The 26,637-nt window shown below is 45.0% G+C and overlaps 1 protein-coding gene across 1 annotated transcript in view; it reads right to left on the bottom strand.

Annotated features, from left to right (window-relative positions):
• AKAP4 (A-kinase anchoring protein 4) overlaps nucleotides 1–26,637 on the bottom strand; it is a 157,508-nt gene that overhangs the window by 84,666 nt on the left and 46,205 nt on the right. Inside the window, exon 3 of the mRNA XM_030209541.1 lies at nucleotides 6,080–8,092. Coding sequence (XP_030065401.1) covers nucleotides 6,080–8,092 — 2,013 coding nt within the window. The remainder of the gene's footprint in view (nucleotides 1–6,079; nucleotides 8,093–26,637) is intronic.

Below are 26,637 nucleotides of genomic sequence, written 5' to 3'. Positions count from 1 at the left end.
ATGAGTGGCGGTAAGTGCTCCATGCCATATGGCCACACAGTATGAGTTATCTTCCCCCATAGCCATTTTTTTGGGAGGGGCTTTTTACCTGCTGCTGTAAAAGGACCCTGGCGCATAGAAAAAACAGCCCCACTGCTACTACAGGGCCCTTTTTCCCCACAGCTTAGTAAAAGGACCCCTTTATGCGGTAACCCATAGCTAGTTAAGTTCTGAATATCACACTTAACCAGCTATGTGTTAGCCGGCTCTAGAAACCCAGAAATTCAATGCTGGTGCCCAGACATGGCCTGATATTGAATTTCCGGGTTTAATGGCGGCGACGGACAGCACAACACTGATTGCCATCAGCTGAATATCAGGCCCGCAAAGTTTAATATTTAAAAGGATGATGTCAAGTTATGCATTTTTACAGGATTGTTGTGGGAGGCTTGGCATTGGGATGTAGGTTTAGAAAAAGGGGAGGTGGAGTTGTGATTTTTTTTTCTAGGGAAATGTTTGATTTTAAGATGATATGTGCTGAAGTGAATGAATATGAGGAATGTATGGTGATCGGTTTATTTTCCCCCAGGAGTAATTTTATCTGATTGCCTTTTTTAGTGCATTTTTTTAACTGGGTTGGCTATTGATTTTAGTAAGCTGTGTATATATTTCAATGTTCCTTTTGAATGAGATTAACCCATTTTTATTAATGAGGAACATGCAGCTAATAAGTGCAATCTCTTTGGTTCAGATAGTATCTGAAGCAACTCATTCCGCAGGGCATGTTTCAGATCTAATTTTTCTGGGAGATGCTATAGTGCTTGGTTTGGGTGGGGACCCAGTAATCTGGCCTGTGGGATGGTCTGACCATTCTTTGATTTCTTTTAAGCTGTCCTTTTGGAACACAGTTAAGGTTGTTAGTTCTGTGGAGAGAGAAATTGAAATTCGTTCCAGATTTGATGTATCGGATCTGTGGAAGGAATGGCCACCTAGACTGAAGTCCGATGATTATTTGTCTCTAGATGAAGCTATGGATGTTAGGAGAGATACATTAGGTCAAGCTCTAGAAGTGGTTGCTCCTAGGAGGATAGTTAAGATAAAATCTGATCATAGATTTGTCCATGGAAAACTTCCTCCCTTATACAAGTTAGATGTGAATAGAGGCAAGCGGAGACAAAGTAGAGGAAGTCAAAAGATGTTGATGATTATGATGGTTATAAGATATGTTTGATGGAATATTTATGGCTGTGTGAGGATGAGAAAAATAAATATTTTAAACAAAGAGTGGATGGTGTGTTAAATAAACCAAAGGAACTGTATCACAGTTAAGTTTTTGCAGGAAGCTTATAAAACAGGTCAGTGGGGATGAGGGACTGGTGCCAATGTGTTTGTGAATTTTTTTGATTGGCAAGATGCATAATTTAGGAGAAATAGTGAAGGGGCAATCTTGTTCTGTGATGGTGAATCCATTGTTTACCGCTAATGAACAGTGGACACAGTTTGCTTTTGTGGGAGATAAGGAAGTTGAAGCAATAATTTGTTTTGTTAAACAAACGCAATCTTTGTCTGACCCCTGTTCTTCAGGAGTTTTGCATTCCTTGTCATAAGGGGTTGCACTGGCAGGACAATGGCTGGTTAATATATCTTTGAAAGAGAGATTGTTCCCTAAATCTTGTAAGCAACCTACTGTGAAGCTCTGTTAAAAAAAAGGTAGGGCTAGATAGAAAGGAGTTAGGCAACTATCGTCCCATTTCTGTTAGTCCCTTTTTGGGTAAATATATTGAAAAGGTTCGGTATTATCTGCATTATTATTCAATATTTACCTGGCATCTTTAGGGCCCTTTGAATCGTTAGGAATTTATTATCGGCTATATGCCGATGATGTCCAGGTTTGTTTTCTCATAGTTTCATGGGGAAAAGTTTTGGATTTGCAGTTGAGTACGTACATGGAAAAAGTAAGATCTTGGATGATTACTATTGATTTGGTATTGAATGTTTCTAAAACTGAAGTGCTGATTGTGGGAAGAGAGGAACAGGGTGTGTGGCCTGAAATGGTCTGCTTGGCAGATAGGTCCATTCCAGTAAAAAAGAGCTGAGGTTATTAGAGGTTACATTAGATGACAAGCATAACATGAAAAGTCATGTTTGTAAGGTAGTTCAGGCTGATTTTTATCATTTCCATCTTTTGCAGAAATTGAAACCTATGTTGTCTACTCACAATTTCAGACTTGTTGTTTAAAGCTTGGTATTGTCATGGTTGGACTACTGCAATGCTTTGAATCTTGGTATAGCTTCTCCAGCTCTCAAGGCATTGCAAATAGTCTAAAATATGGCAGCCCAATTAATTACAGGTGTGTAGCCGTTTTCTCATGTAACAGCAATTCTTAAGCAGTTACACTGGTTACTGATGATTCAACAAAGTCAGTTTAAAATGTTGACAATTATTCACCATAAATGAGTTTATCTTGTTGGGGGGTGACTGGATGGACTGTACAGGTTTACTATGTTACTGAATTACCAGACTCTTTATTCTGATGCACCTCTTTACCTTCAGCAAGTTTTAAAAGTGTATCATCTGACGAGGGCTTTGTGATCTGATAATGCCATGAAACGTCCTTTGGATCCTATCGTGCAAGCATGTTATGCAGAGACAAGGGTGTCTGTCTTCACGGTGGCAGGAACTGTGTTATGGAATGCGCTTGTGGGACACCTAAGTCTGTGTGCAAGGAGCCAACTTTTCAAAATGATTGGGGGTGCTGAATATATATATATATATATATTTTACAGGTGGTGCATTTCCTGTTTCCGCAAGGGCGGGACCAGAGCTGAGAGAGAAGGGAAGGCCGAAGCGCCGAGTCTGCTCGCTTTCACTGCTGCCGAGACCCGAGGTAAGATGAGTTTTAAATTCTGGGTAGCAGTAAGGCGAGGACGGAGGACTGTTGAGGGAGAAGAGGGCAGGCAGGTCGGGCTGGCTGGGCACTTCCGGCGGGTTAAAATATTGGGGGTGCTCGAGCACCCACAGCACCCACGGAGTCGGCGCCTAGGTCTGTGTGGTAATGTGGCAGCATACTTTTGAGAGTTTGTTTTACAGGCTTAGGAATGAAGAAATATATTTTTATGTATGATTACTTTTGTCTTATGTATTGTATAAGTTTTATTATGAGTGTATTTTTGGAAACCACTTAGGTTTTTGGTGGTATACAAATTTTTAAAATAAATAAAATCATGACTGCTGAGTTTAACTATCAAATTTTGGAGAGGGGGAGTGCATAAGGTGAGATTTTGTCTAGGGTAGGGCAGTTCAACCTGAGTCCTCGAGGGTCACAATCCAGTTGGGTTTTCAGGATTTCCCCAATGATTATGAGATCTATTTGCATGCACTGCCTCCATCGTATGCAAATAGATCTTATGCATATTCATGGTGTTTTGTGGATGCAATACCGCTCATGTTTGATTTATTCTTACTGTACACTGTCTTGAGTGAATTCTTTCAAAACGGCAGTAAATAAAACCTAATAAATAAATAAATAAATTTTATATATACTGATATTTATGATGAACCTGGGTATCTAGATATAATTTATTAAAATTTCACTCAGGATTGCATTGATATATTTGATAAAATTAGTTTCATTATTTTTTGTGGAGTTAAAGGTTAAGAGAAAAGTGTGGTCTGGTAGGATGGGGCAAACCAAGCAAGGCTAGAAGAGTGTTAACCAGTAAGAGAGAGTCACAACAGCCAAGACTAGAGACTTAGAAGAAGAGAATGACGGCATGAAACCAGGAAAGAGATTAAGCAGGAGAAAAGAGCAGCATGAGCACAGGAGAAGGGTATAGTCCAGGAGGAAGATATAGCAGCATTAGACCATAAGAAAGACCCAACTGGAGAGAGCAACTCTCATTGGAGGGTGGCCAATGTAATGTCAATTTTTTAAAAAGGTTCCAGAGGAGATCCGGGAAATTATAGACCGGTGAGTCTGATGTCGGTGCCAGGCAAAATGGTAGAGACTATTATTAAGAACAAAATTACACAGCATATTCAAAAGCATGGATTAATGAGACAAAGTCAACATGGATTTAGTGAAGGGAAATCTTGCCTCACACCAATCTACCACATTTCTTTGAAGGGGTGAACAAACATGTGGATAAAGGTGAGCCAGTTGATATTGTGTATCTGGATTTTCAGAAGGCGTTTGACAAAGTACCTCTTGAAAGACTCCAGAGGAAATTGGAGAGCCATGGGATAGGAGGTAGTGTTCTATTGTGGATTAAAAACTGGTTAAAAGATAGAAAACAGAGAGTAGGGTTAAATGGTCAGTATTCTCAATGGAGAAGGGTAGTTAGTGGGGTTCCCCAGGGGTCTGTGCTGGGACTGCTGCTTTTTAACATATTTATAAATGACCTAGAGATGGGAGTAACTAGTGAGGTAATTAAATTTGCTGATGACACAAAGTTAGTCAAAGTCATTAAATCGTGGGAGGATTATGAAAAATTACAAGAGGACCTTATGAGACTGGGAGACTGGGCGTCTAAATGGCAGATGACGTTTAATGTGAGCAAGTGCAAAGTGATGCATGTGGGAAAGAGGAACCCGAATTATAGCTACGTCATGCAAGGTTCCACGTTAGGAGTCACAGACCAAGAAAGGGATCTAGGTGTCGTCGTTGATGATACATTGAAACCTTCTGCTCAGTGTGCTGCTGCGGCTAAGAAAGCAAATAGAATGTTAGGTATTATTAGGAAAGGAATGGAAAACAAAAATGAGGATGTTATAATGCCTTTCTATCGCTCCATGGTGTGACCGCACCTCGAATATTGTGTTCAATTCTGGTCGCCACATCTCTAAAAAGATATAGTGGAATTAGAAAAGGTACAGAGAAGGGTGACAAAAATGATAAAGGGGATGGGATGACTTCCCTATGAGGAAAGGCTAAAGCGGCTAGGGCTCTTTAGTTTGGAGAAAAGGCGGCTGAGGGGAGATATGATACAGGTCTATAAAATAATGAGTGGAGTTGAACGGGTAGATGTGAAGCATCTGCTACTACTACTACTACTACTATTTAGCATTTGTATAGCGCTACAAAGCGTACGCAGTGCTGCACAAACATAGAAGAAAGACAGTCCCTGTTCACGCTTTCCAAAAATACTAGGACTAGGGGGCATGCGATCAAGCTACAATGTAGTAAATTTAAAACGAATCTGAGAAAGTTTTTCTTCACTCAACGTGTAATTAAACTCTGGAATTCGTTGCCAGAGAATATGGTAAAGGCGGTTAGCTTAGCGGAGTTTTTGGACGGCTTCCTAAAGGAAAAGTCCATAGACCGTTATTAAATGGACTTGGGGAAAATCCACTATTTCTGCGATAAGCAGTATAAAATGTTTTGTACATTTTTGGGACCTTGCCAGGTATTTGTGACCTGGATTGGCCACTGTTGGCAACAGGATGCTGGGGTCGATGGACCTTTGGCCTTTCCCAGTATGGCAATTCTTATGTACAACTGAGGAAAAGAATTCAGTGGACTGAGAGTAGCAGTGTGAGATTGGGACTATAGTCTGACTGGCAGGAGTAAACAGTAATGTAAAGCTAGAGAAGCACAGTTTGTCAGGAGAAATGTCACAATGTGAAACTAGGAAAAGAGTGCAGCCTATTAGGAGAACAATTCGAAGAGTGAGATACTACAAAAGTGTACCTTGATTGCTTTACAAGGGCTATCTACTGATTTGGTTATTGGATAGGAGCTATAATGAGCCCAAGACCTGGCAGAGATGAGACAAGATGGGAAGGGATGAGAAAGACACCCCATTATAAAATTTGTAGAAGAAAGTCTGTATCTGCCTCAGATCTGTGGAGATTAGAAGAGCGTCATGTTATAGGTATACCACAAACAAGGAACCCGGGGACTTTTTAGAGTGTTAACCAGGACTGCTTAGCCAAAACCTTCAGTAAAATTTATATTCATGGCAGGGGACATTAAATACCGATGCCATAATCAAGAAACATATGGTTGACCCCAACCAGTCACTCCTAGGATTAGATACTGGCCCAGTAGAGAATTTTTCTATTTTAGCTATAGTTTGAGATATGTGACACCTTCCTTACCTGTGACAGAACCTCTGCATCTGCTTCTCTGAAATGGAGCAAGGGGATGTTGAGCTGGGAGGCAGCTGCCCACTGAAGCAGAGCCTGTAGTTGCTGGGTGTTCGTTTTGCCAGAGGAATTCAGGTTTATCGCCAGCACTTCAGGGGTCTCTTGTGCAGACGCTGCAGCAATGATTTTAATTGACCATCCTTTCCTTGTCTCCGTATCCAGTGAACAGCTATACTCCCCTGTTTCTGTATGCACGGTTCCAGCGTCCTTCAGACAGTCTATTAACTCCTGAACCCCTGCGGGGACCATCTGATTGGATGCATTTTCTGGTTGAGAGACAGAGCATTCTGATAGATTGGCCCTGCTACGCTCAAGATTTGGATCACAGGTTGGAAAGGGCAGATTTTTCTCTATTTCTTTTGCTACCGCTTGGCACCATTTACTGTCACTTTTGCTAAGTACATCTTTCACAACGTAGTGCATCAACTTGTGAATACATTCCATTGTATCCCCCTTTCGGGAGGCCTGTGGTGGTAGTTTGGGACTTGGAGTGGGGAATGTTTTTGCTTGGTCTGGTGGGACTTGCTCCAGAGCCTCACTGTCTTGTTTCTGTTGCTCTGCCAAAGGTGCCTGGGAATCAGGGCCCACACTGCTGTTTTGCACATGAGTTGGGGTTTCCTGGGAAGTTCCATGGCCACTTCCATCTGCATTGACTTTCTGATTATTTACAACATTGGGGGATTCTGGACTATTTGGAGTCCCTGAAGATTCTGTCTTCTCACCTGCTTTCGTTATAACTTTCCAAGGTGTTTCATTACATATTTGTCCCCGCTGTGACAGGAGCATCATTGCACGTACAATCTGACCACGCAGTTTGTTTGCATAAAGCATTAGGAAGAACCTTGCCAGATCTTCCTCTTTACTAAATTCAGACTTTAAAATGGGGTCTTCACATTTTTCCTCCTCTTCTGCATCACCATACACCAGACTATACAAAATGGAGTCTACCAAATCTGAAGCAAACTGCTTGATATATTCTATTAGCCCTAGCCTTAGCAGATAAGCATACTCTGCAAATGACAATTTGAATTCTGTGGCCTGGTCCATCCAGTTTTCTCGTATTGTAGGTGATGAAATGTCCTCCACCATCAATGCATGTACATAGTTCTTCCTGCCTTTGGAGGTACTTTCCTGTTGATTCTTTAATGTTGAAGGATGGGACAATGACTGAAAATTTTTTTCCAGCTTGTCAGGCTGGCTTGTCCCTTCTATGGCCTGAAACAAAGTGGATGAAACTGCAGTCTGCTTGTCTGAGCCACCCACCTTCTCACTAGGGTGATGATCATTAGGCATGGACTGCTGGGAACCTGTTTTTATCTTCTGGACTTCCTTCTCACTTGAGAAGTTCAGAGATTCTGATGAGTCATCTTCCATCAGTTTAACGCTAGCTTCAAAGGTGCCCTCATCAACAACGTCCTTTGCCATTTGTGTTGCAAATTCCAGCGCATTAGAATTAAGACTAGAATCAGCTGCTTCTTGCTGTTTAGAAGAGGGTGTCAGCTGAGGGACAGCATTTTTGCTGCTATCTCTCATTGCTTTGATCTCTTGGCTGACATTGTAAATAACGATGGAGGTGAGCAGAGTTGCATAGATGGGTACTTCATCCACAAAGTTTTCCAAACCGCTCAGCAGCCCTATCATATCCCACACGTTCAAGAAACAATAATCCTGGCTGGAGAGTTCCGCTTTTTCCGATATCTGCATTAAGTGTTTCAGTATGCAGAGTAGAGCCTTACTAGCTGGCAGATTGGCATAGTTACAAAACATGCTGTTGTTCCCCAAATACATACTGGTCATTGGGTCCCTTGAGGTGGCATTGCTCCTCCATTTAAATCTGTAGCATACTTGATCTATCACGTGGCGGAATCCAAGTGCATACTTCTCCAGGTCAACAAACAAAGAATTCAAGCCAAGATTCTCATCTGTGGCTGGTCTCATTAGAAACACTGCCCCATCAGCTGCACCCTATAATTAGAAACAAAATACATTACTTACAACAATTCATTCTCCCCTTCCTCACTGCCTCTCTCCACCCATTAAGCAGGCTTCCTTTCCAAGGCTGCAGGTCTAATGTAGTTAACTGTAGTACATGGGTATATGTTAATGTGAAATACTGGTGAACAGTGGTCATGATACTATTCAAAGATTCCAAAAGGTCAAACAATTGTCAGTATACCTGATATTTAGGGGGGGGGGGGGGAGAAAGGGAGGAGGTGATATTTGATGGAAGGATATCCAGTTAATTGGGCATCCAGTAGACTTATCCAGTTAAATTGTACCATTGTATATCCTGGTTGAAGTTAGCTAGATAAGTTATGTGGTTAACTTTAGGACAGGTATTTTGGCATGCGCCCGCATACTGATAAATTTTGTCCCACCAACAAGTTAACCATGATAAATCTGTCCTACCAACAAGTTAACCAGGCAAGCTTTAACAAGTTTAGGGGATGGGGGAGGGGGCAATTTGTAATATCCAAAATGCGTCTGAGTAAACCCCTGAAATTACCTGGATACTCTTTTTAGTATCAAAGTGTCAACCCCATGGAGGATAAGGAAATAGAGAGGAAAGACTGGAAGAGAGAGAATTTAGAAGGGCATGTGCATGAATGTTCAAAGTCTACAGATCCAAATGTGGAGGTTGCCCCTTGTCACTATCAAAGAGGTATAGTAGAATGAGAACCATGGATGGAATATAGTCACAATGAGGGGCATAATCGAACGGGGCACCCAAGTTTTCCTGAGGGCGTCCTCGCAGGATATTCCCGCGAAGGGGCGGGGAAACTCGTATTATCGAAACAAGATGGGCGTCCATCTTTTGTTTCGATAATACGGTCGGGGATGCCCAAATCTCAACATGTAGGTCGATCTTAGAAATGGTCGACCTAAATGTTGAGATGGTCAACTTCAGAGGTGGTCGTCCCCGGTTTTCAGTGATAATGGAAACCGAGGATGCCCATCTCAAAAACGACCAAATCCAACTCATTTGGTCGTGGGAGGAGCCAGCATTCGTAGTCCACTGGTCCCCCTGACATGCCAGGACACCAACTGGGCACCCTAGGGGGCACTGCAGTGGACTAAGTGATGCATTAACTGAACGGAAAAAGCCCTTCCCTTACCGATCCCTTAGTGATTCGGAAAGGAACGGGAATGCATGAAGGAAATCGCATGTAAATGAGCTGCTCACTGTTAGCTTATTTGCATACGACTTCCTTCCTAAGGAGGGGAAGCCAGTGCAGAGCAGCCAAGCATTATGCTTTAAGCATTAAGCATTATGCGTGGCTGCTCTGCACATTCCAAAGACGACTTCATACATGCAGACAAGCTGCGTATATAATAGCCATCTACAACCTTAAATAAATTGCCATCTACAACCTTAGAAAAATACAAGTCCAGGTGAAAACATCCAAGTGCTCGTCAGGGACGTCTTTTTTTTTTTTTTAGAGTACGGGTGAAGGACTAAAATGTGGATGTTTCTGTGAGAAGGACGTCCATGCCTGCTATACCATTGACACCCCCTTTATTTATTTGGATTTTGGATCACAAGTAGCAGCAGTGGGATTTAAACTGGCCACCTCTGGATTGCAAGACCAGTGCTCTAACCACTAGGCCACTCCTCCACTCCACTTTACTCCCTTGAAATTTGGCCGTCCCTGTGGGGAGGGGGCAGTTCAGGACGTCCAAAATGTTTGAAAGAAGAACGTCCACGCCTTCGCTATGCCTCCCCTCCCAGGGACCTGCATACTGCTGTGATGGACCCGAGTATGACATTTCAGGCTGGCAAAAAATGTTTTTAAAGTTGTTTTTTTCAGGGTGGGAGGGGGTTAGTCACCAATGGGGGAGTCAGGGAGGTCATCCCCGATTCCCTACGGTGGTCATCTGGTCAGTTTGCGCACCTTTTTGAGGCTTGGTTGTAAGAAAAAATGGACCAAGTAAAGTTGGCCATGTGCTCACCAGGGACGCCCTCCTTTTTTCCATTATCGCTCGAGGACACCTATCTGTTAGCCTTCGCTATGTCTCCGACATGCCCCCGGGAACTTTGGTCGTCCCCGCCGATTTTGGCGACCCTGAGAGAAGGATGCCCATCTCCTGATTTGTGTCGAAAGATGAGCGCCCTTCTCTTTTGAAAATAAGCCTGATTGTGCCTCACTCTGGTCAGAAAAGACATGATAGGTAGGAAATGGAAAGGAGTGGTTCTTTATGAGATGAATAACATGGAAGCAACCAAAATACAGTGAATATGAGGAGTAGGAAAGGCACTGTAGAAGTGTAATGGCAATATTCATAGTGATTTAGAAAGCTACTGACCGGTTAAATTGCTTGGTCAAGCTGGGCACTAATTTTCAGTGGCACTTAATCAGATAAGTGCCACTGAAATTCACAGTTAGCGCCTAACTCAAAGCTGGCTATGTTGGGGGCATTCCGGGGGTGCAGTCAGCATTTGGCTGCTTAAGTGTTGATATTCAGCCCTTAAGAGGCCAGGTTTAGCGCATAAATGGGACCATATAAGAGTATGTCCTATCTTTATGTGTTTAAGTGCTGAATATCGACTTAAGTGGCTATTTGTTAGCTAGCTCAAAAATAACTGGATATTGAAAGCCCAAGCCTGGACAGGGCCTGCCTTTGAATATCCAGAAATAACCCTGTCGGCAGTGAGCAAAACACACATCCTCGCCAGCTGAATATTGACCCAGTAATTTTTGCTGAAGGATTTAAAGACATTACTCTGCATTGTCACAGTGTTAAATGCAAGCATGTATTCTGCATCCACACAAGCCTTCCTCATGCAACAATGAGTGCAGAGCTGAACTAAAGCATTTCCCCATAGAATTCACCATACAAAATAAAATCTGATTTTGGTTTCATCTCGGTATCAGCAACATAATCCCTCTCTAGCTGACATACTGGGCTTGATATTCAGCTGGCGGCAATCAGTGTTTTGCCGACCGTTGCCGGCTTTATTCCCGGATATTCAATGCCAAGCCATGTCCGTGTGCCTGCGTTGAATATTCAAGCATGCGTGGCTGGATAAAACAAAGCTTGTGTGATACCGGCTAGGATGAACCGCATTAAGATAGTACTGTGTTTGATGCGGTTATCCTAGCAGCTTAAATGCTTTATCCCCCTTACAACTCACCATACAAAAATATTCAAATTGTGATCACCACCTCAGGAACAGCACCAGCTTAAAGCAGATGGGTTTTTGTTTGCCCCAGAGCTTGCTTTCAAATAAGGGAAGGGAAAGGGAAATGATATACCGCCTTTCTGAGGTTTTTGCAACTACATTCAAAGCGGTTTACATATATTCAGGTACTTATTTTGTACCAGGGGCAATGGAGGGTTAAGTAACTTGCCCAGAGTCACAGGGAGCTGCAGTGGGCATTGAACTCAGTTCGCCAGGATCAAAGTCCACTGCACTAAACACTAGGCTACTCCTCCACTCCAGACACTTTATGAAATAACACAAAACCCTGCAAAAAGACACTCAAAACCTATACTGAAAACTTACACATAACAGCCCTAACCCACCTATGAAAAGAAAGTGCTATTACACTGGACCCTAGAGCACCAACATACCTGTTACTGGAAAACGGGAACAAGCTGGACTTTTACACATTCCTCCACAGACACTACACTGTAGCACAATCCGTCAGCTCAGTTACACATGCAGAACATGGACAGACTCTCACTTGATACAATAGGAAACCACAAAAAATATGCACACAAAAACTGATATAGATCCCCTTAAAGCCAGACTCTGTAAGCAGTGCAAATACTGGTAAAAGAGAAACAGAAATATATTTTGTCCTGTACTCTGCAGAATACAAAAATAGAAAAAAATGTACATTTCACAAAGCAGGCACATCTTGGTCCTTAAAAAGTATTAAATAAAAACAATTTGATCTTTTCTACCTTTGTTGTCTGAGCATTTTATTTTTCTAATTGGGTTTGTCTGTCTTTTTTCCACTTGCCATGCCATGTGTCAGTCTTCTCCTAAATTTTATTTATTTTTATTTAGTTATTTAGATTTTGCTCACACCTTTTTCAGTAGTAGCTCAAGGTGAGTTACATTCAGTGGCGTACCTAGGGTAGTTGACACCCGGGGCCTGTCATTTTTTAAACCCCCCCCCCCTCTCCAAAATCTAGTACTAGCCATGCCGAGAATACAAAACACTCAGGACCTATAGAGCAATTCTAGCATACCATAAGCAGTAATTTCTACAAGTCACACAAGGAAAAGGAAAGCATCTTAAACACTACAGTGAGCACTAGAACATCAATTCACCTACTGTAAAACAAAACCAGGCAGAATAACACAGATCGTCCATCTTGCACAGTCAATGCCAACCGAAAGCCATGTCTTTTTCACAAACACAGATACACCCTAATCCACTATAGAATAAGCAATAATAAACTTTCTATTTAGACAAAAATTAAACTGAACCCCCAAGATGCCAGACTCTGCATACAATGCAACACCACAGAAACAGAAAATGTCCCCTAGTACTGTGCAAAACATAAAGACAGCAGATGTAAATTTGAAAAAAACTAACAAGTACCAATCACCACTTTACAAATTAACAAATAGAAATAAAACAAATATAGAAAATAAAATAATACCATTTTATTGGACTAATACATTTAGCTTTCAGAGGCCAAAACATCCTTCCTCAGGTCAATACAGTATAGTGTTGTTACAATATCCTATCCGGACCTGAGGAAGGGGGTTTTGTTCTCCGAAAGTTAGCCAAAATGTATTAAAATTAGTCCAATAAAAAGATTACCTTGTTTACATGTTCTATTATAAACATTAACACAGCTACAATACTACTTTATCCTAAAGCAAAAAAAATAAAAATATATATTTTATTTACAGTTTGTTGTCTCTGGTTTCTGCTTTCCTCATCTTCTTTTCACTGTCTTCCTTCCATCCAGCATCTGTCTTTCTTCTCTCTCTGCCATCCAGTGTCTACCCTCTCTGCTGTCCCCTCCATCCAATGTCTGCCCTCTCTCCCATCTACATCTGCCCTCTATCTCTGCCCCTTCCATCCACCATCTGCCCCTGTCTGCCCTCTCTCTCTCCCCCTTCCATTCACTCTCTGCCCTTTCTATCGCTTCCATCCACTGTCTGCCCTTTCTCTCTGTCCGCTCAATCCACCATTTGCCCTCCCTCTCCCATCCATCTAGGGTCTGCCCTCCCTCTCACTCCCCCTTCCATCCAGGATCTGTCCCCTCTCTGCCCCTTTTTTCCAGCCCCTAGTTCCAGCCCCACTATCCCACCAGTCCCCAGTTTCAGCCCCAGTCCTTTTCTCCCACCAGTCCCGAGCTTTAGCCCCGAGCCACTTCTCCCTGTCTCCTTTTCAGCCCCCAGTCCCCACAATTTCAGCCCCTGCTGCCTTTCAGCCCCCAGTCCCAGTACTAGCCCCCTTATCCCACCTACCCTCCTTCAGCCCCCAGTTTCAGCCACCTTCAACCACATGCCTTGCCCCCCTTTTCAGCCCGACCCATTCTCCCACCTGACCCAGGCATGCCCCATTTTCCATCATGACCCCTTCTCAGACCCCAGTTCCAGCCCCCTTCTCCCATTTGAGAGCCCCCTCCTCCCATCTGAGAGCCCCCTCCTCCCATCTGAGAACCCCTTCCCTCCTCCCATCTGAGAACCCCTCCCCACCCCTTCTCCCATCTGAGAACCCCCAGGACACCCCTCTCCTCTCCCATCTGAGAACCTCCTCACCACCCCAGTCCCCTTCTCCCATCTGGAAACCCCCTCCCCACTCCAGTCCCCTTCTCCCATCTGAAAACCCCCTCTCCATCTAAGAACCCCCAGAACACCCCTCTCCCATCTGAGAACCCCCTCCCCACCCCAGTCCCCTTCTCCCATATAAAACCCCCCTCCCCTCCCCATGTGAGAACCCCCACAACAACCCTCTCCCATCTGAGACCCCCCTCCCCACCCCAGTCCTGTTCTCCCATATGAAAACCCCCTCCCCATGTGAGAACCCCCACAACACCCCTCTCCCATCTGAGACCCCCCTCCCCACCCCCTTCTCCCATATGAAAATCCCCTCCCCTCCCCATGTGAGAACCCCCACAACACCCCTCTCCCATCTGAGAACCCCCTCCCCACTCAGTCCCCTTCTCCCATATGAAAACCCCCTCCCCATGTGAGAACCCCCACAATACCCCTCTCCCATCTGAGGACCCCGACCCCGACTCTCCTGCTCCCACCCTACCTTTAAAAAAAATTTTTGAAGCATCGTTGCAGGCAGCGCCTCGCGTCTGCCCTGCAGAAGTAAATCTATTCGCTTCGAAGTTCGTCGTCGTCGGGCCTCACTATGTCCCGCCCTCGCGGAAATAGGAAGTTTCCTCAGAGGAGGGCGGGACATAGTGAGGCCCAACGACGACGAACTTCGAAGCGAAGAGATTTACTTCTGCAGGGCAGACGCGAGGCGCTGCCTGCAACGACGCTTTAAAAAAAATTTTTTTAAAGGTAGGGTGGGAGCAGCGGGAGCGAAGCGGATCACCCCCCCACCCACTGACACCCGGGGCGGACCGCCCCCACCTTGGTACGCCACTGGTTACATTCAAGTATACTCAGTGGTGTGCTGGAGCCGGCTCGCAAGAGCCGGTTGTTCTTGAGGGCGAGCCGGCTCTCCTTCCTCCCTCCCTCCCTCCCTCCCTCCCTCCCTCCCAGCCACAGGCTCCCTCCCCTCCCTCCCTTCCTTGTCCAGTGAATTCTTTGGGGCAGGCAGGAAAGATCCCCAGTCTTTCCTGCCTGCTGCCGGCGCTGACTCTCCCCCACTGCCGGATCGCTGTTTAAAAATGGCCGCAGAGACTTCCAGTGGCAGCCTCGTGAGACTTCTGCTGAAGTCTTGGAGGCTGCCCTTGTAAATCTCGGCAGCCATTTTGAAGAGTGATCTAGCAGCGGGGGAGAGTCAGTGCTGGCAGCGGGCAAGAAAGACTGGGAATCTTTCTCTCCTGCCCCAAAGAATTCGTTGGAGAACCTGGGTAGCTGGAGGGGGCAGGGGAGGGAAGGGAGTCGCTGGACATGGGTGGCTGGAGGGAGGGCAGGGGAGAGATGGGAGTCATTAGACATGGGTGGCTGGAGGGGGGCAGGGGAGAGAGGAGAGTTGCTGGGCATGGGCGGATGGAAGGGGGCAGAGGGAGAGGAGGGTCACTGGACATGGGTGGATGGAGGGCAGGGGAGAGGAGGGTCACTGGAGCTGGGTGGATGGAGGGAAGGGGAGAGGAGGATTGCTGGACATGGGTGGATGGAGGGCAGGGGAGAGGAGGGTCGCTGAGCATGGGTGGATGGAGGGCAGAGCAGGGGGAGAGGAGGGTCACTGGGTATGGGTGGATGGAGGGCAGGGCAGGGGGAGAGAAGGGTCGCTGGACATGGGTGGATGGAGGGCAGGGCAGGGGAGAGGACAGGAGGGTCGCTGGACATGGGTGGATGGAGGGCAGGGCAGGGGAGAGAGAAGAAATGCTGGACATGGATGGAGGGGAGGGAAGAGTGAGGAAGGAGATGAGATGAGGGAAAAGGAAGAGAGGAGAAAAACTGCACATGGATGAAGAAAATAGGCAGAAGCTGGATCCACTGGACAGTCAAGTCTGTGGAGGACCAGAAATGAAGAAGAAAGGAGGAAAGGAAAGAAATAAATGGAAAGGAAGCCCTGGAAATGGAGTTAAGAGGACAGATAGCAGCAGAATTGGATACTGGGCCAGCATGATCAGAAAAACAAAGTCACCATACAACAAAGGTAGAAAAAAATCATTTTATTTTCATAATAGTGTTTGGAATATGTCCAATTTGAGAATCAGGTGCTCAACATTAAACGTTTATATTTATTTACTTATGGAATTTTATTGCACATTAAACATGAATTAAATTGGAACCTGGGATCATTTATTTTTTTTCCTGGAGTAATGCCCCCCCCCCCCCCAGGCTCTCTCCCCGGCTATGGCTAGCTCTGCAGTTTGTGGGGGGGGGGGGGGGGGGCAGAGGGGGTCTGGGGAGAGAGCCTGTTGTTAAGCATTTGTCCCAGGAGGGCTCACAATCTAAGTTTATACCTGAGGGAATGGAGAGTTAAGTGACTTGCCCAAGATCACAGGGAGCAGCAGCAGTGGAATTTGAACTGGCCACCTCTGGATTGCAAGACCTGGTGCTCTAACCACTAGGCCACTCCTCCCTCTAGTGGGCCAACCGATTGTTTTGCTGGCTTTGAATATACCTAAAAATTTTTTACTATCAGGCTTATTTTCCAAAGAGAAGAACACCCATAAATTGTTTTCCAGGCTGGCTTTTCCATTTCTTCTCTCTCCTCTTGTCTTCTTCCTTTCCTTCTCTACATATGTCTGGCACTGATCTTTCATTTTATTGTTTTTTTTCCCTACTTTTCTCTCACCCTTTAGTTCTCAGTCTCTGCTTCACTTCTCATCTACCTAATAGCTTTTACAATCTCCCTCTCATTCCAACTCTAGCACTCCCATTGCCCCCTCTGTCTCTCCCTTACCCAGTTTTCTGAACCCCTCCCCCATCTTTCACCCACTTTCTTAGTACCCCATTCCCATCCTCTGTACTCACCCTCTTAGCCCTCATCTACTCTCCACTGCATCTCATCACCCTATCAGTCCCAGCTCCATCCCTGCCTCTCTTTCCTTCCTTTGCCTCCAAGGTTATTCTTCTGTCTCTTACCTTACACCCCATGCCCAGAGTGGAGTGGTGCAGCATTAATGGCTTTCTTTCACCATCTTTTTAACCTCATTTCCACCCTCACTCAACCCCCTTCAGAGACCCATCCCCTTCCTCCTATCCTACTCTCCAGTACCACAACCCCTTTTCTTTTTTTTTTTTAAATGTTTTATTTATATAGTTTAACATACACATCAAAGTATATTGCTGTAATCTACATACAAACATTCCCATATCCCCTCCCCATCCCTCCCTTCCCCAACTCCCTGCCCATGTGTCTCTTCTGTTTTCATTCTGCAATAGTCCCGACACTGCTGCCCCCGTGGTTAAGTCTATGGTGTATTTCGGTCCACGCATGTTTAGTAGCATTCAGAGCCGCGGTGTCATCAACTGGGGCGCATCAAGGTCAATCCAGGCCTGGTGCCTCCATTCCTTGTAATTATCCCAAATTTTTGAGAACTGGGCTAATTGTCCATTTTTTATCGCCGTCAATTTAGACATTTGGTAGAAGTAGTCCATTTTATATATCACTTTCATTGCTGGGGGGTCGATTGTTGCTTCCATGCGGATGCCACTGCAATCTTGCTCGCTGCCAAAAATATGGAGGCCAATCGATGTAGAGGTTTCGAAAGTCCTGTGGGTCGAAAGTGTAGTATGCAGTGGTCCATTGTCAGTGGATACTCTTTGCCCAGTATTTGCTTAAGCATGCTTAGCAGTTCTCTCCAGTATCTTTGTATTTTTGGGCACGTCCACCAGATGTGTAGCATGTCTCCCTTCACTGTACACCCCCTCCAGCATTGATTCGACGCTTCTGGTAACATTTTGACTAGTCTGTCCGGGGTGTAGTACCAGCGATATAGTATCTTGTATCCATTCTCTATGATGGCACTACTCACAAAGCTACTTAACAAGAAGCCCCATGCCCTCTCCCAGCTGTGTATATCATGTCTAGTACCTGTGTCTTGTTCCCATCTCTGTGTGTATTTCAATAAGGGGGTTCTATGTGCTAATAATGCTGCATATATTCGGGTTATACATCCCTTGGTGCTACTCCCTCCCATTGCCCGTTCCAGCTCTGTTTCCTCACCTTGTAACTCTGCCCTCGCTTTTCAAAGGATGTAATTTCTAATTCTTGAGTAGTAAATTAAATGATGCGGTTGAAGGTCGTATTCTTCCTGCAGCTCATCATAGGGACGTACTACCCCCTCTTCCCATATTTGTCCTAGCTGTTTTAGCCCTCTCTGTTCCCATTGTTTATACACTGTGTCCCCCTCTTCCCATGCAAAACCTGGTGCTCCCCTAATGTGCATCTTTTGGAAATATGTTCTATTTGGGCAAAACTGCTGACGTATCGTGTTCCAGGTCAGGAGTGGTAATTGAATTGCTATTGGCAGGAGTGCCGCCATTGCTCTGATTCGCTTTCTAGGTTGCCATAGCAGCATGGCTGGTTGATGCATACCCACCCACTGTTTTTCTATCTGAAGCCATGGTTTTGTTTCAGCGTTAACCCATGTTACCAGTATCCTCAACTGTGCTGCTTGATAATATCGATAATAATCTGATACTCCCATTCCCCCTTTTTTTTTTGATTGATAGAGCATTTCCGCTCGAACTTGCGGTGGTTTATGTTTCCATATATATGCAAATGTTTTACGTTTTAATTGTCGGAAGAATTTATTGGGGATCGGTAGTGGCAGTGCTATGAAAAGATACAATATCTTAGGTAGAATCATCATTTTTACCGCTTGTATCCTGCCTATCCATGATAGCTCCAACCCCTCCCATCGATCTAGGTCTTTGAATAGCTCCCGCATTTTGGGGGGAAAATTTGCTTCATATAGATCTGATAAATTGGGTGTAAGATTGACTCCCAAATATCGCAATGAGCGAGTTGCCCATCGCAGTGGGTATTGCTGTTTTATGGCCTTGGTGGTTTCTCCAGACAGGTTCAGGCCCATTAATTCTGATTTAATCATATTTATTTTAAACCCTGCTATTTCCCCAAATTGCTGCAGATTTTGTGTTACTCCCTCCATGGAGCCCTGGGGATTTGTCACAGTGAGCAAGATATCATCTGCAAATAACATGATTTTATGTGTCTTTTGTCCGATACGGATGCCTTATATATTGGGGTGTAATCGGATATCCTGGGCTAGGGGTTCTAATGTTAGGGCAAAAAGCAGGGGAGATAGGGCGCAATCCTGGCGTATCCCCCTCTCCAGTGTAAAGGTTTCAGAGCACTCCCCATTAATAATCAGGGCAGCTAGTGGTTGTTTATATAGCTGTCTTATCCATGCTATAAAGCTGCCTGTTATCCCCATCTTCTTTAGTACTTCAAACATGTAGGGCCAGTGGACTCTATCGAACGCTTTTTCGGCGTCAAGTGAAAGAAGTACCGCTGGTTGTTGTGTGCTATTGATCTCCTGTATGAGATGTATAGCTCTTCTTATGTTATCAAATGTTTGTCTACCCTCTATAAACCCCGTTTGGTCATCTCGTACTAGCTGCGGCATAAACATCTGTAAGCGCTTAGCCAAAATCTTCGTGAAGATTTTGTAGTCTGTGTTTAATAACGATATTGGGTGGTATGAGCCGCAGTGTTTCGGGTCTTTAGCAGTATGATTATATGTGCCAGTCTCCACGAGTAGGGCAATTCTTCCTGATGCTCAATCCCATTTAAAACTCGGGTCAGTAGGGGGGCTAATATATTCCTAAAGCTCTTATAAAATTTATTCGTAAACCCGTCTGGTCCTGGCGCTTTTCCATTTGGTAGGTTACTAATGGCCCACTCTATCTCTTTTAATTATATTGGCGCCGAGAGTATGGCGTTTTGGTCTGGGGTGATTTGGGGGAGCTCTACCTTTTCCAGATAGGTCTGTGTTGTTTGAGGGTCTGTGTGAATCTCATCCCTATACAAGTGTTTATAGAAATCCAGAAAGGCCCGGCTAATCCCCTTAGTAGTGGTTGATCTTTGTCCTGTGCTTTCTTCTATTGTATGGATATAATTTTTGCTTTTATGCTGCTTTAGTTTATATGCTAATAATCGGGATGCTTTATTACCAAATTCAAAATGGCATTGTTGAGTTTTTTTGCAGGGTTTCCACCACTTCTGCTAATTGGAGTTCCCTAAGTTCCATTTGTACTTGGTGGCATCTCCCCGCTGTGTTAATTGGTGGGTTTCCATTGGCCATTGTTTTTTGCAGTGTTTCTAATTCTGCATGTAATTGTTGTGTTTTTGCTTGCTTCTGTCGGTTCCTATAGGCCTGCAATGATATAATTTGGCCTCTTAGGACTGCTTTTAGGCCCTCCCATAATACCTCATCTCCTACTTCCCCCGTATCATTATCGCTAATGTACTTTTTTTATATCTTCTTCTAATTGTTTTATAACATTTTGATCTGCTAATATACTATCATCCATGCGCCATGTCGGGGGGGGACAGTCTATTAGCTGCACATTTTAGTTTTAGGGTAAGCGGGGCGTGATCTGACCACGTTCTATTCTGTATTTGAATTGTTTGCACCTGCTGCAGTAAAGCTCGCCCTCCTAGCCATAAATCTATTCTGGAATATGATGCATGTACTGCTGAGTAATATGTGTAACTGCGAGATGTGGGGTTATAATGCCTCCATATATCTATCATCTGCCATTTGGATAGAAACGTATGTAGTTTAGCTCGATCTGTTTGTGCATAGCGTAACCCCTGTGTGGAATTATCCATTGACGGGTGGGGCGTTAGGTTAAAATCCCCTCCAATCAGTAATTCTCCCTCTATGTGTTTTACTATAAGTTCCGATAGTTCCTCATAGAAGGAGCCCTGATGCTCATTTGGGGCATAGATGTTTAACAGGGTAAAGACCTCTGTCCCCAAGCTTATTATCAGTAATATATATCGGCCACCTCTATCTCTCACCACTCTCCGCACCTGCCACAGATATCTATGTGTCAGTGCTATCAATACCCCCTTTTTTTTGTTCTCTATGTGACTGGATGCAAAATATATATCCTTATATCGTCCATGTTTACATAACTTTTCATGTTTTGGTAGCAAATGCTTTCTTGTGCAAAAATGATATCTGCCCTGAGACGCATTGCCTCCTTAAAAAGAAGTTGGCGTTTTGCCGGGGAGTTTAAGCCCTTCACATTGATAGTGAGTAAGTCAATGGTACCCATCATGCCCTCCCTTGTTAGTTTCTGCCATATCCTCTCCTTCCCTGGTACTCCCGTAGCCCCTCTGCCTCAGAAGACCATATCTTTCTTGGTGCAGCAGTATCAGTGAATATTTCCCTCCTCTATCCCTATGTATCCCTCTCCCATAACCATTATCACCTGTCATATTTGGATCAGGTGTGTCGGGGTAAAATGTGACCGTCCCGTGTCCCTCTGCTTATCGGTTAGCTATATCGTGTACTGTTAGCCCATTGTGTGTTTGAACATAGTTGAACATTTTGAACTCTCCTCTGGTGCAACATTAACATATTAATCTTTATAAACCTGTTTTAAGTGGCATTTCAGTTCAATTACTACCTTCCAGTCCTTAATAGTAGCTATTCTGTGTGCTCCATTGCGTATCCTCCATTGCAGTACCTCCTGGCTGATTGATTCTGTGTTGTCGATTTAAGTTCAGGTGGTCGCCCGACCTCCACTTCTCAGTGCAGTATCCGACTGCTGGCGCTGTAGCCGTCCTTTTCCAGTTGTCACTCTCTGCCATCTGGGTCTCTCTCTATGCATTGTCCCCGTTTCTCGCCTTGGCGCCATCGTGGTGTGCAGCTCTTTGTCTGGAAATATCGATGCCGCTTCTGCCACCTCTCTGATTTGATGTAGTTAGCCTTCTTTATAGAAGCGCAAGGCGAAAGGGTGACTCCATCTATATTGAATGTTCTGCGTGCGTAAATATTGAGTGATCGGGCGTAGTTCTGCCCGTCGTCGCAGCGTAGATGCCGCCAGGTCCTGATAAAGTTGAATCTGATGTGTATCCCATTTGTAATTCGGCTTTTCTTGTGCTGCCTGCATTATTTTCTCTTTCAGCTTATAGTCCACGCCTGTTGGGCAACATTTTACAGGACCAGGACACTGCACCAGTGACTTCACAGTGAGAATCCTCAAAGGTAACTTTAAAACCATACAAGAACGTAAGACCTTTGAAGTCAGAATGATTGAATATTTTAACACCCAACAGAAAAGACTTAACAAGGATCTGGGATTCCTAGCCCATTATAAACCATAAAGCTGTATGTCTCTGTTGATCACCCTCCCCTCACCTATCCACACCCACCCTGTTAGAATATCAATGATATGCTTTGATGTCCCCATGCATACTTCCTACCCACCCCCATCCTCCCACCCTGTCAGACTGTCATAGTAATGCTTGAATGTTATCACTTATATACACTGTCAGCTAGCACATTTGCTTATTTCCGATCTGACGAAGAAGGGCAACCTTCGAAAGCTAATCAAGAAATGTATTAAGTTATGTCCAATAAAAAAGGTATCATCTTATTTTCTTTTCCATGTTTTATTTTGTTTGATTTCTATTGATAACCTTAAGAGTGGACTAACACGGCTACCACACTCCTCTACTTAAGCTTATAGTCCACAAAGCAGGCTATCATATCTTTCGGCTGGTTGTTTCTGGGTGCTCCAAGCGCTCGGTGTGCCCTCTCAATTTGTATCTCCGAGGGATCCTTATCTATTTGTATTTCCTTCAGGATGGCGCTTGCTATTTGATGCACTGTATGTTCACAGTCCGCATATAGGGGGGTCTCTGGAATACCTCGGAATCTGATGTTATGACGTCTACTGCGGTTTTCTATATCCTCCATTTTGTCCCATAATTGTTGAATATTTTTCCTTTCCCCCACTTGTTGCTCCGTTACAGATTGCAGCAGTTCGCTTTGATCATCTAAGCGCTCTTCCGTTTCTGCTACTCGAGTTCTTAATGCTGCAATGTCTCCTCTTAGATCCGCACCTAGAGTGTTTAAATCAGGGCGGAGGGCTTTCAGTTCTCCTGTTATTTCCTTCAGCCAGTCTCGAATCTCTAGTATTGGTTCATTTTCGCCCGTCAGCGATTCCTCTTGTGTAGAGAGAACCTGGGATTCCTGCGGTATCTGTTCTTGTTGAACCGGCCGCTCCTCCGCTGGGCCTTTCGCCATGCTGTTTTTCTTTTTTTGTACCGCGGCCTGCTGTGTCGACGCGCTGGAGCCCGTATATGCGAAACCCGCCAGCGAGTGCTTTAATGTTCGAGCTGCCATGCGTTTTTCGGTCACCTGGTGTTCCGCTGTTTTCCACGATCGCTGATTTTATTGTAGCTTCGCGCTAACTGCTTTTATTTTCCGCTTTTCTTTGTGGGACAGCCAGAGCTCTTTGCTCAAGCAGCCATCTTGGCTCGGTGACGTCACTTCCCCCCACCACAATCCCTTTTCAATGCCTCTCATCCAGTCTTCTTGGTAATTCACATTATATCTCAACCTTTCCTTACATCATCCCCTTTTCTTGCCCCTATTCTCATATCCCTCATTTCACACCCTCACTCATTCTCCTAACCGATCAATATACCCTGACTCATATCTAAAACTGCCAAGTATTCATTATCCCCACACCATCTCTCCTATCCATAATTCCCTACTCTCTTCCTCTCCCCTCCACCCACACCCCCTAGCCCCATCAATCTTCTGCATTGTTCCTCTCCCCTCTCCCCATCCATCTCCTGCTCCTTCCCTGCCCTCACCAGTCTCATCCATCTCCTGCTCCTTCCTCACCCACACCCCCCAGTCCCATCCATCTTCTGCTCCTTCCCTCTGCCCCCAGAACCATCCATCTTCTGCTTTCCACTATTTTCTTTCTCCATGTCCACCATCATTCCCTCTGTGTCCCTATCTGTCCTGTCTAGCACCTCCCCTCTGTGACTCTGTCTCTGTCCCTATTCCCATGTTTAGTATCTGCCCTCTGTGTCCTCATCCCATTTCCGCCCTTGCACTGCCACCTCAAGGCAAGCATCTCTCCCTTTTCTCTCCCCTGCTCCATCCCCATGGTACTGCATCTCTCTCTCCCCTTTCCCCTCCCTGCATACAGCATCTTTCCCAATCTATCCCCCCCCCCCACGCATCCCATCTTTCTCTCCCCCTTTCCCAGCATGGCTCTATCTCTGTCCCTCATGGGTCCAGTTTCTCTCCCCCTCTCTCTTCCCCAACTCCTCATCCAAGCTCTTGCTTCCTCTCCCCCTTCCCCATGGTCTAGAATTTCTTGCCCTAACCCTTGTGATCTGGCACTCCCTCTCTCCTTCCACTGCCATCCCTCCATGATGTCCAGTGTCACTCTCCCTCTCTCCTTCCACTACCCCATCCCCAGCGAGGACCAGTGTCACTCTCCTTCTCTCCTCTCTTTCCCTATGCAAGAACAGGAAGCTAAAATAGAGAGAAGGCTTCCAGGTCAGGCCGAAGCTGGTGTGCTTACATTCCTAACGCTACTGGTGGCCTGGACAAATTGAAGACTGCAGGCCGGAGGAGGGAGAAAGAGCGATACTGGATCATGCAGGGAGAAGGGTGAAAGAGAGAGGGAGATGCTGCAACATTCCACTTGGGGCAATGCTGGAGGTGGCAAGCCATTTGGTGGGCAATGCCCCCCTCAACCCCCAAACTATGCCCATGAAACATACACAAATGAAGGCAGATAAAGACCATACGGCTTAGTCTGTCTGCCCATCCTTGACATCTACTATCTCTTCTTCTTCCTTACAGATCCTATGTACTTCAACCAAATTTGCTTGAATTCAGATACAGTCTTCCTCTCCACATTCCACAAATTCACCACCTTTTCTGTGAAGAAGTGTTTTCTCAGGTTTACTCCTGAGTCTATCCCCTTTCGCCTCCTGTGCATTTATGCCATGGAGGTAGTTAAATGCCTCTATCATATCTCCCCTCCTCCTTTCTTCCAAAAGTATACACATTGAGATTTTAAGTCTGTCTCCATACAGTGTATGACAAAGACCACTGATCATTTTAGTAGCCAGCCTCTGGAGCAATTCTATCCTATTTATTTCTTTTTGAAGGTGTGGTCTCCCGAATTGTACACAGTACTCTATGGGGTCTTTTCACTAAGGCACACTAATGTATATGTTAACGATTAGCACATGCTAGGCAGGCTTCAAGGATGTACTTGTAGGCAGTGGCATAGCCAGACTGCCAATTTTGGATGGGCCTGAACCCAAAGTGGGTGGGCACAAAATTTTCTCTCTACCCCCCTCCCCCAGCAAAATTTAGTCACGCTAATCAGATGCATTTGTCACACAGGGTAAAGTGCTGCTTTTCAGTGCACCAGATTTCAGAAAATTTATTTAATAGCCTAACACCCTTTTCAATGAGCTTTCAGAGGCCAAAACCTCCTGCCTCAGGTCAGTATAATGCTGTTACGGTATCCTCGCCTGACCTAAGGAAGGAAGTATTGGTCTCTGAAACTTCATTAACACAGGTACCATATTACTTTATCCTAAATTAAAAATAAAATTATTTTCTTTACCTTTCTTGTATGGCCATTTACTTTTTCTCATTGTGTCGCTCCCAGTCTCTAGATTCTGCTTTCCTTCGTTTTCACTTAACTCTTCTGCCACGGTTTCCTGGCCATTTCTCATTTTTCTCTCCTTTTTCTTTGCTTTCTTCAATATTTTTCTGCCTCTCTCTCTCTGTCCTGATTTAATTCATTCTTACTATCCATTCTTTAATTTCCTTCATCTACTTATGGCTTTTCATCTTTTTCTCACCCTTGTTCTCCCCATGCCCCTTCCTCTTATTCTCCAGTCTTTCACTACTCTCCTTTTCCATCCAGCAGCTCTCTTCTTTCTCTCCCCATCCTTCCAGTCTCCCCTCTCTCTCCCCATCCTTCCAGTAGTCTCCCCTCTTTCTCCCTACCCTTCCATCCAGCGTCTTCCCTCTTTCTCTCCCCATCCTTCCATCCATCTATCCTCTCTCCTGATCCTTCCATCTAATGTCTCTCTCCCTCTTTCAAACCAGTGTCTCTGTATCACTCTACCCTTTTCTGTTCAGTGTCCCTTCTCTCTCCACATCCTTCCAGTCTCTCACCTTTCTCTCTGCATCCTTCCAGTCTCTCCCCTTTCTCTCCCCATCCTTCCATCCAGAGTCTCTCTCCCCATCCATCCGTTTTCCCTCTTTCTCTCCCCATCCTTCCATCTGTTTTCTATCTTTTCTCCCCATCCTTCCATGTTTTCCCTCTTTCTCCCCATCCTTCCATGTTTTCCCTCATTCTCTGCCATCCTTCCATCTGTTTTCCCTCTTTCTCCCCATCCTTCCATGTTTTCCCTCTTTCTCTGCCATCCTTCCATCTGTTTTCCCTCTTTTCTCCCCATCCTTCCATGTTTTCCCTCATTCTCTGCCATCCTTCCATCTGTTTTCCCTCTTTTCTCCCCATCCTTCCATGTTTTCCCTCTTTCTCCCCATCCTTCCATGTTTCCCTCATTCTCTGCCATTCTTCCATCTGTTTTCCCTCTTTTCTCCCCATCCTTCCATGTTTTCCCTCTTTCTCCCCATCCTTCCATGTTTTCCCTCTTTCTCCCCATCCTTCCATGTTTTCCCTCATTCTCCCCATCCTTCCATGTTTCCCTCTTTCTCCCCATCCTTCCATGTTTTCCCTCATTCTCTGCCATCCTTCCATCTGTTTTCCCTCTTTTCTCCCCATCCTTCCATGTTTTCCCTCTGTCTCCCCATCCTTCCATCTGTTTTCCCTCTTTTTCTCCCCATCTTTCCATGTTTTCCCTCTTTTCTTTGACGAGGCCCGCCCTGCATGCCAGCGCCAGCTCCCATTGCCGGCC

The sequence above is a fragment of the Microcaecilia unicolor genome, chromosome 7 (genome assembly GCF_901765095.1).
Source record: "Microcaecilia unicolor chromosome 7, aMicUni1.1, whole genome shotgun sequence".
Lineage (NCBI taxonomy): Eukaryota > Metazoa > Chordata > Amphibia > Gymnophiona > Siphonopidae > Microcaecilia > Microcaecilia unicolor.
The sequence above is the reverse complement of the archived record's forward strand: the minus strand, read 5'-3'. Positions and strand labels throughout refer to the sequence as shown.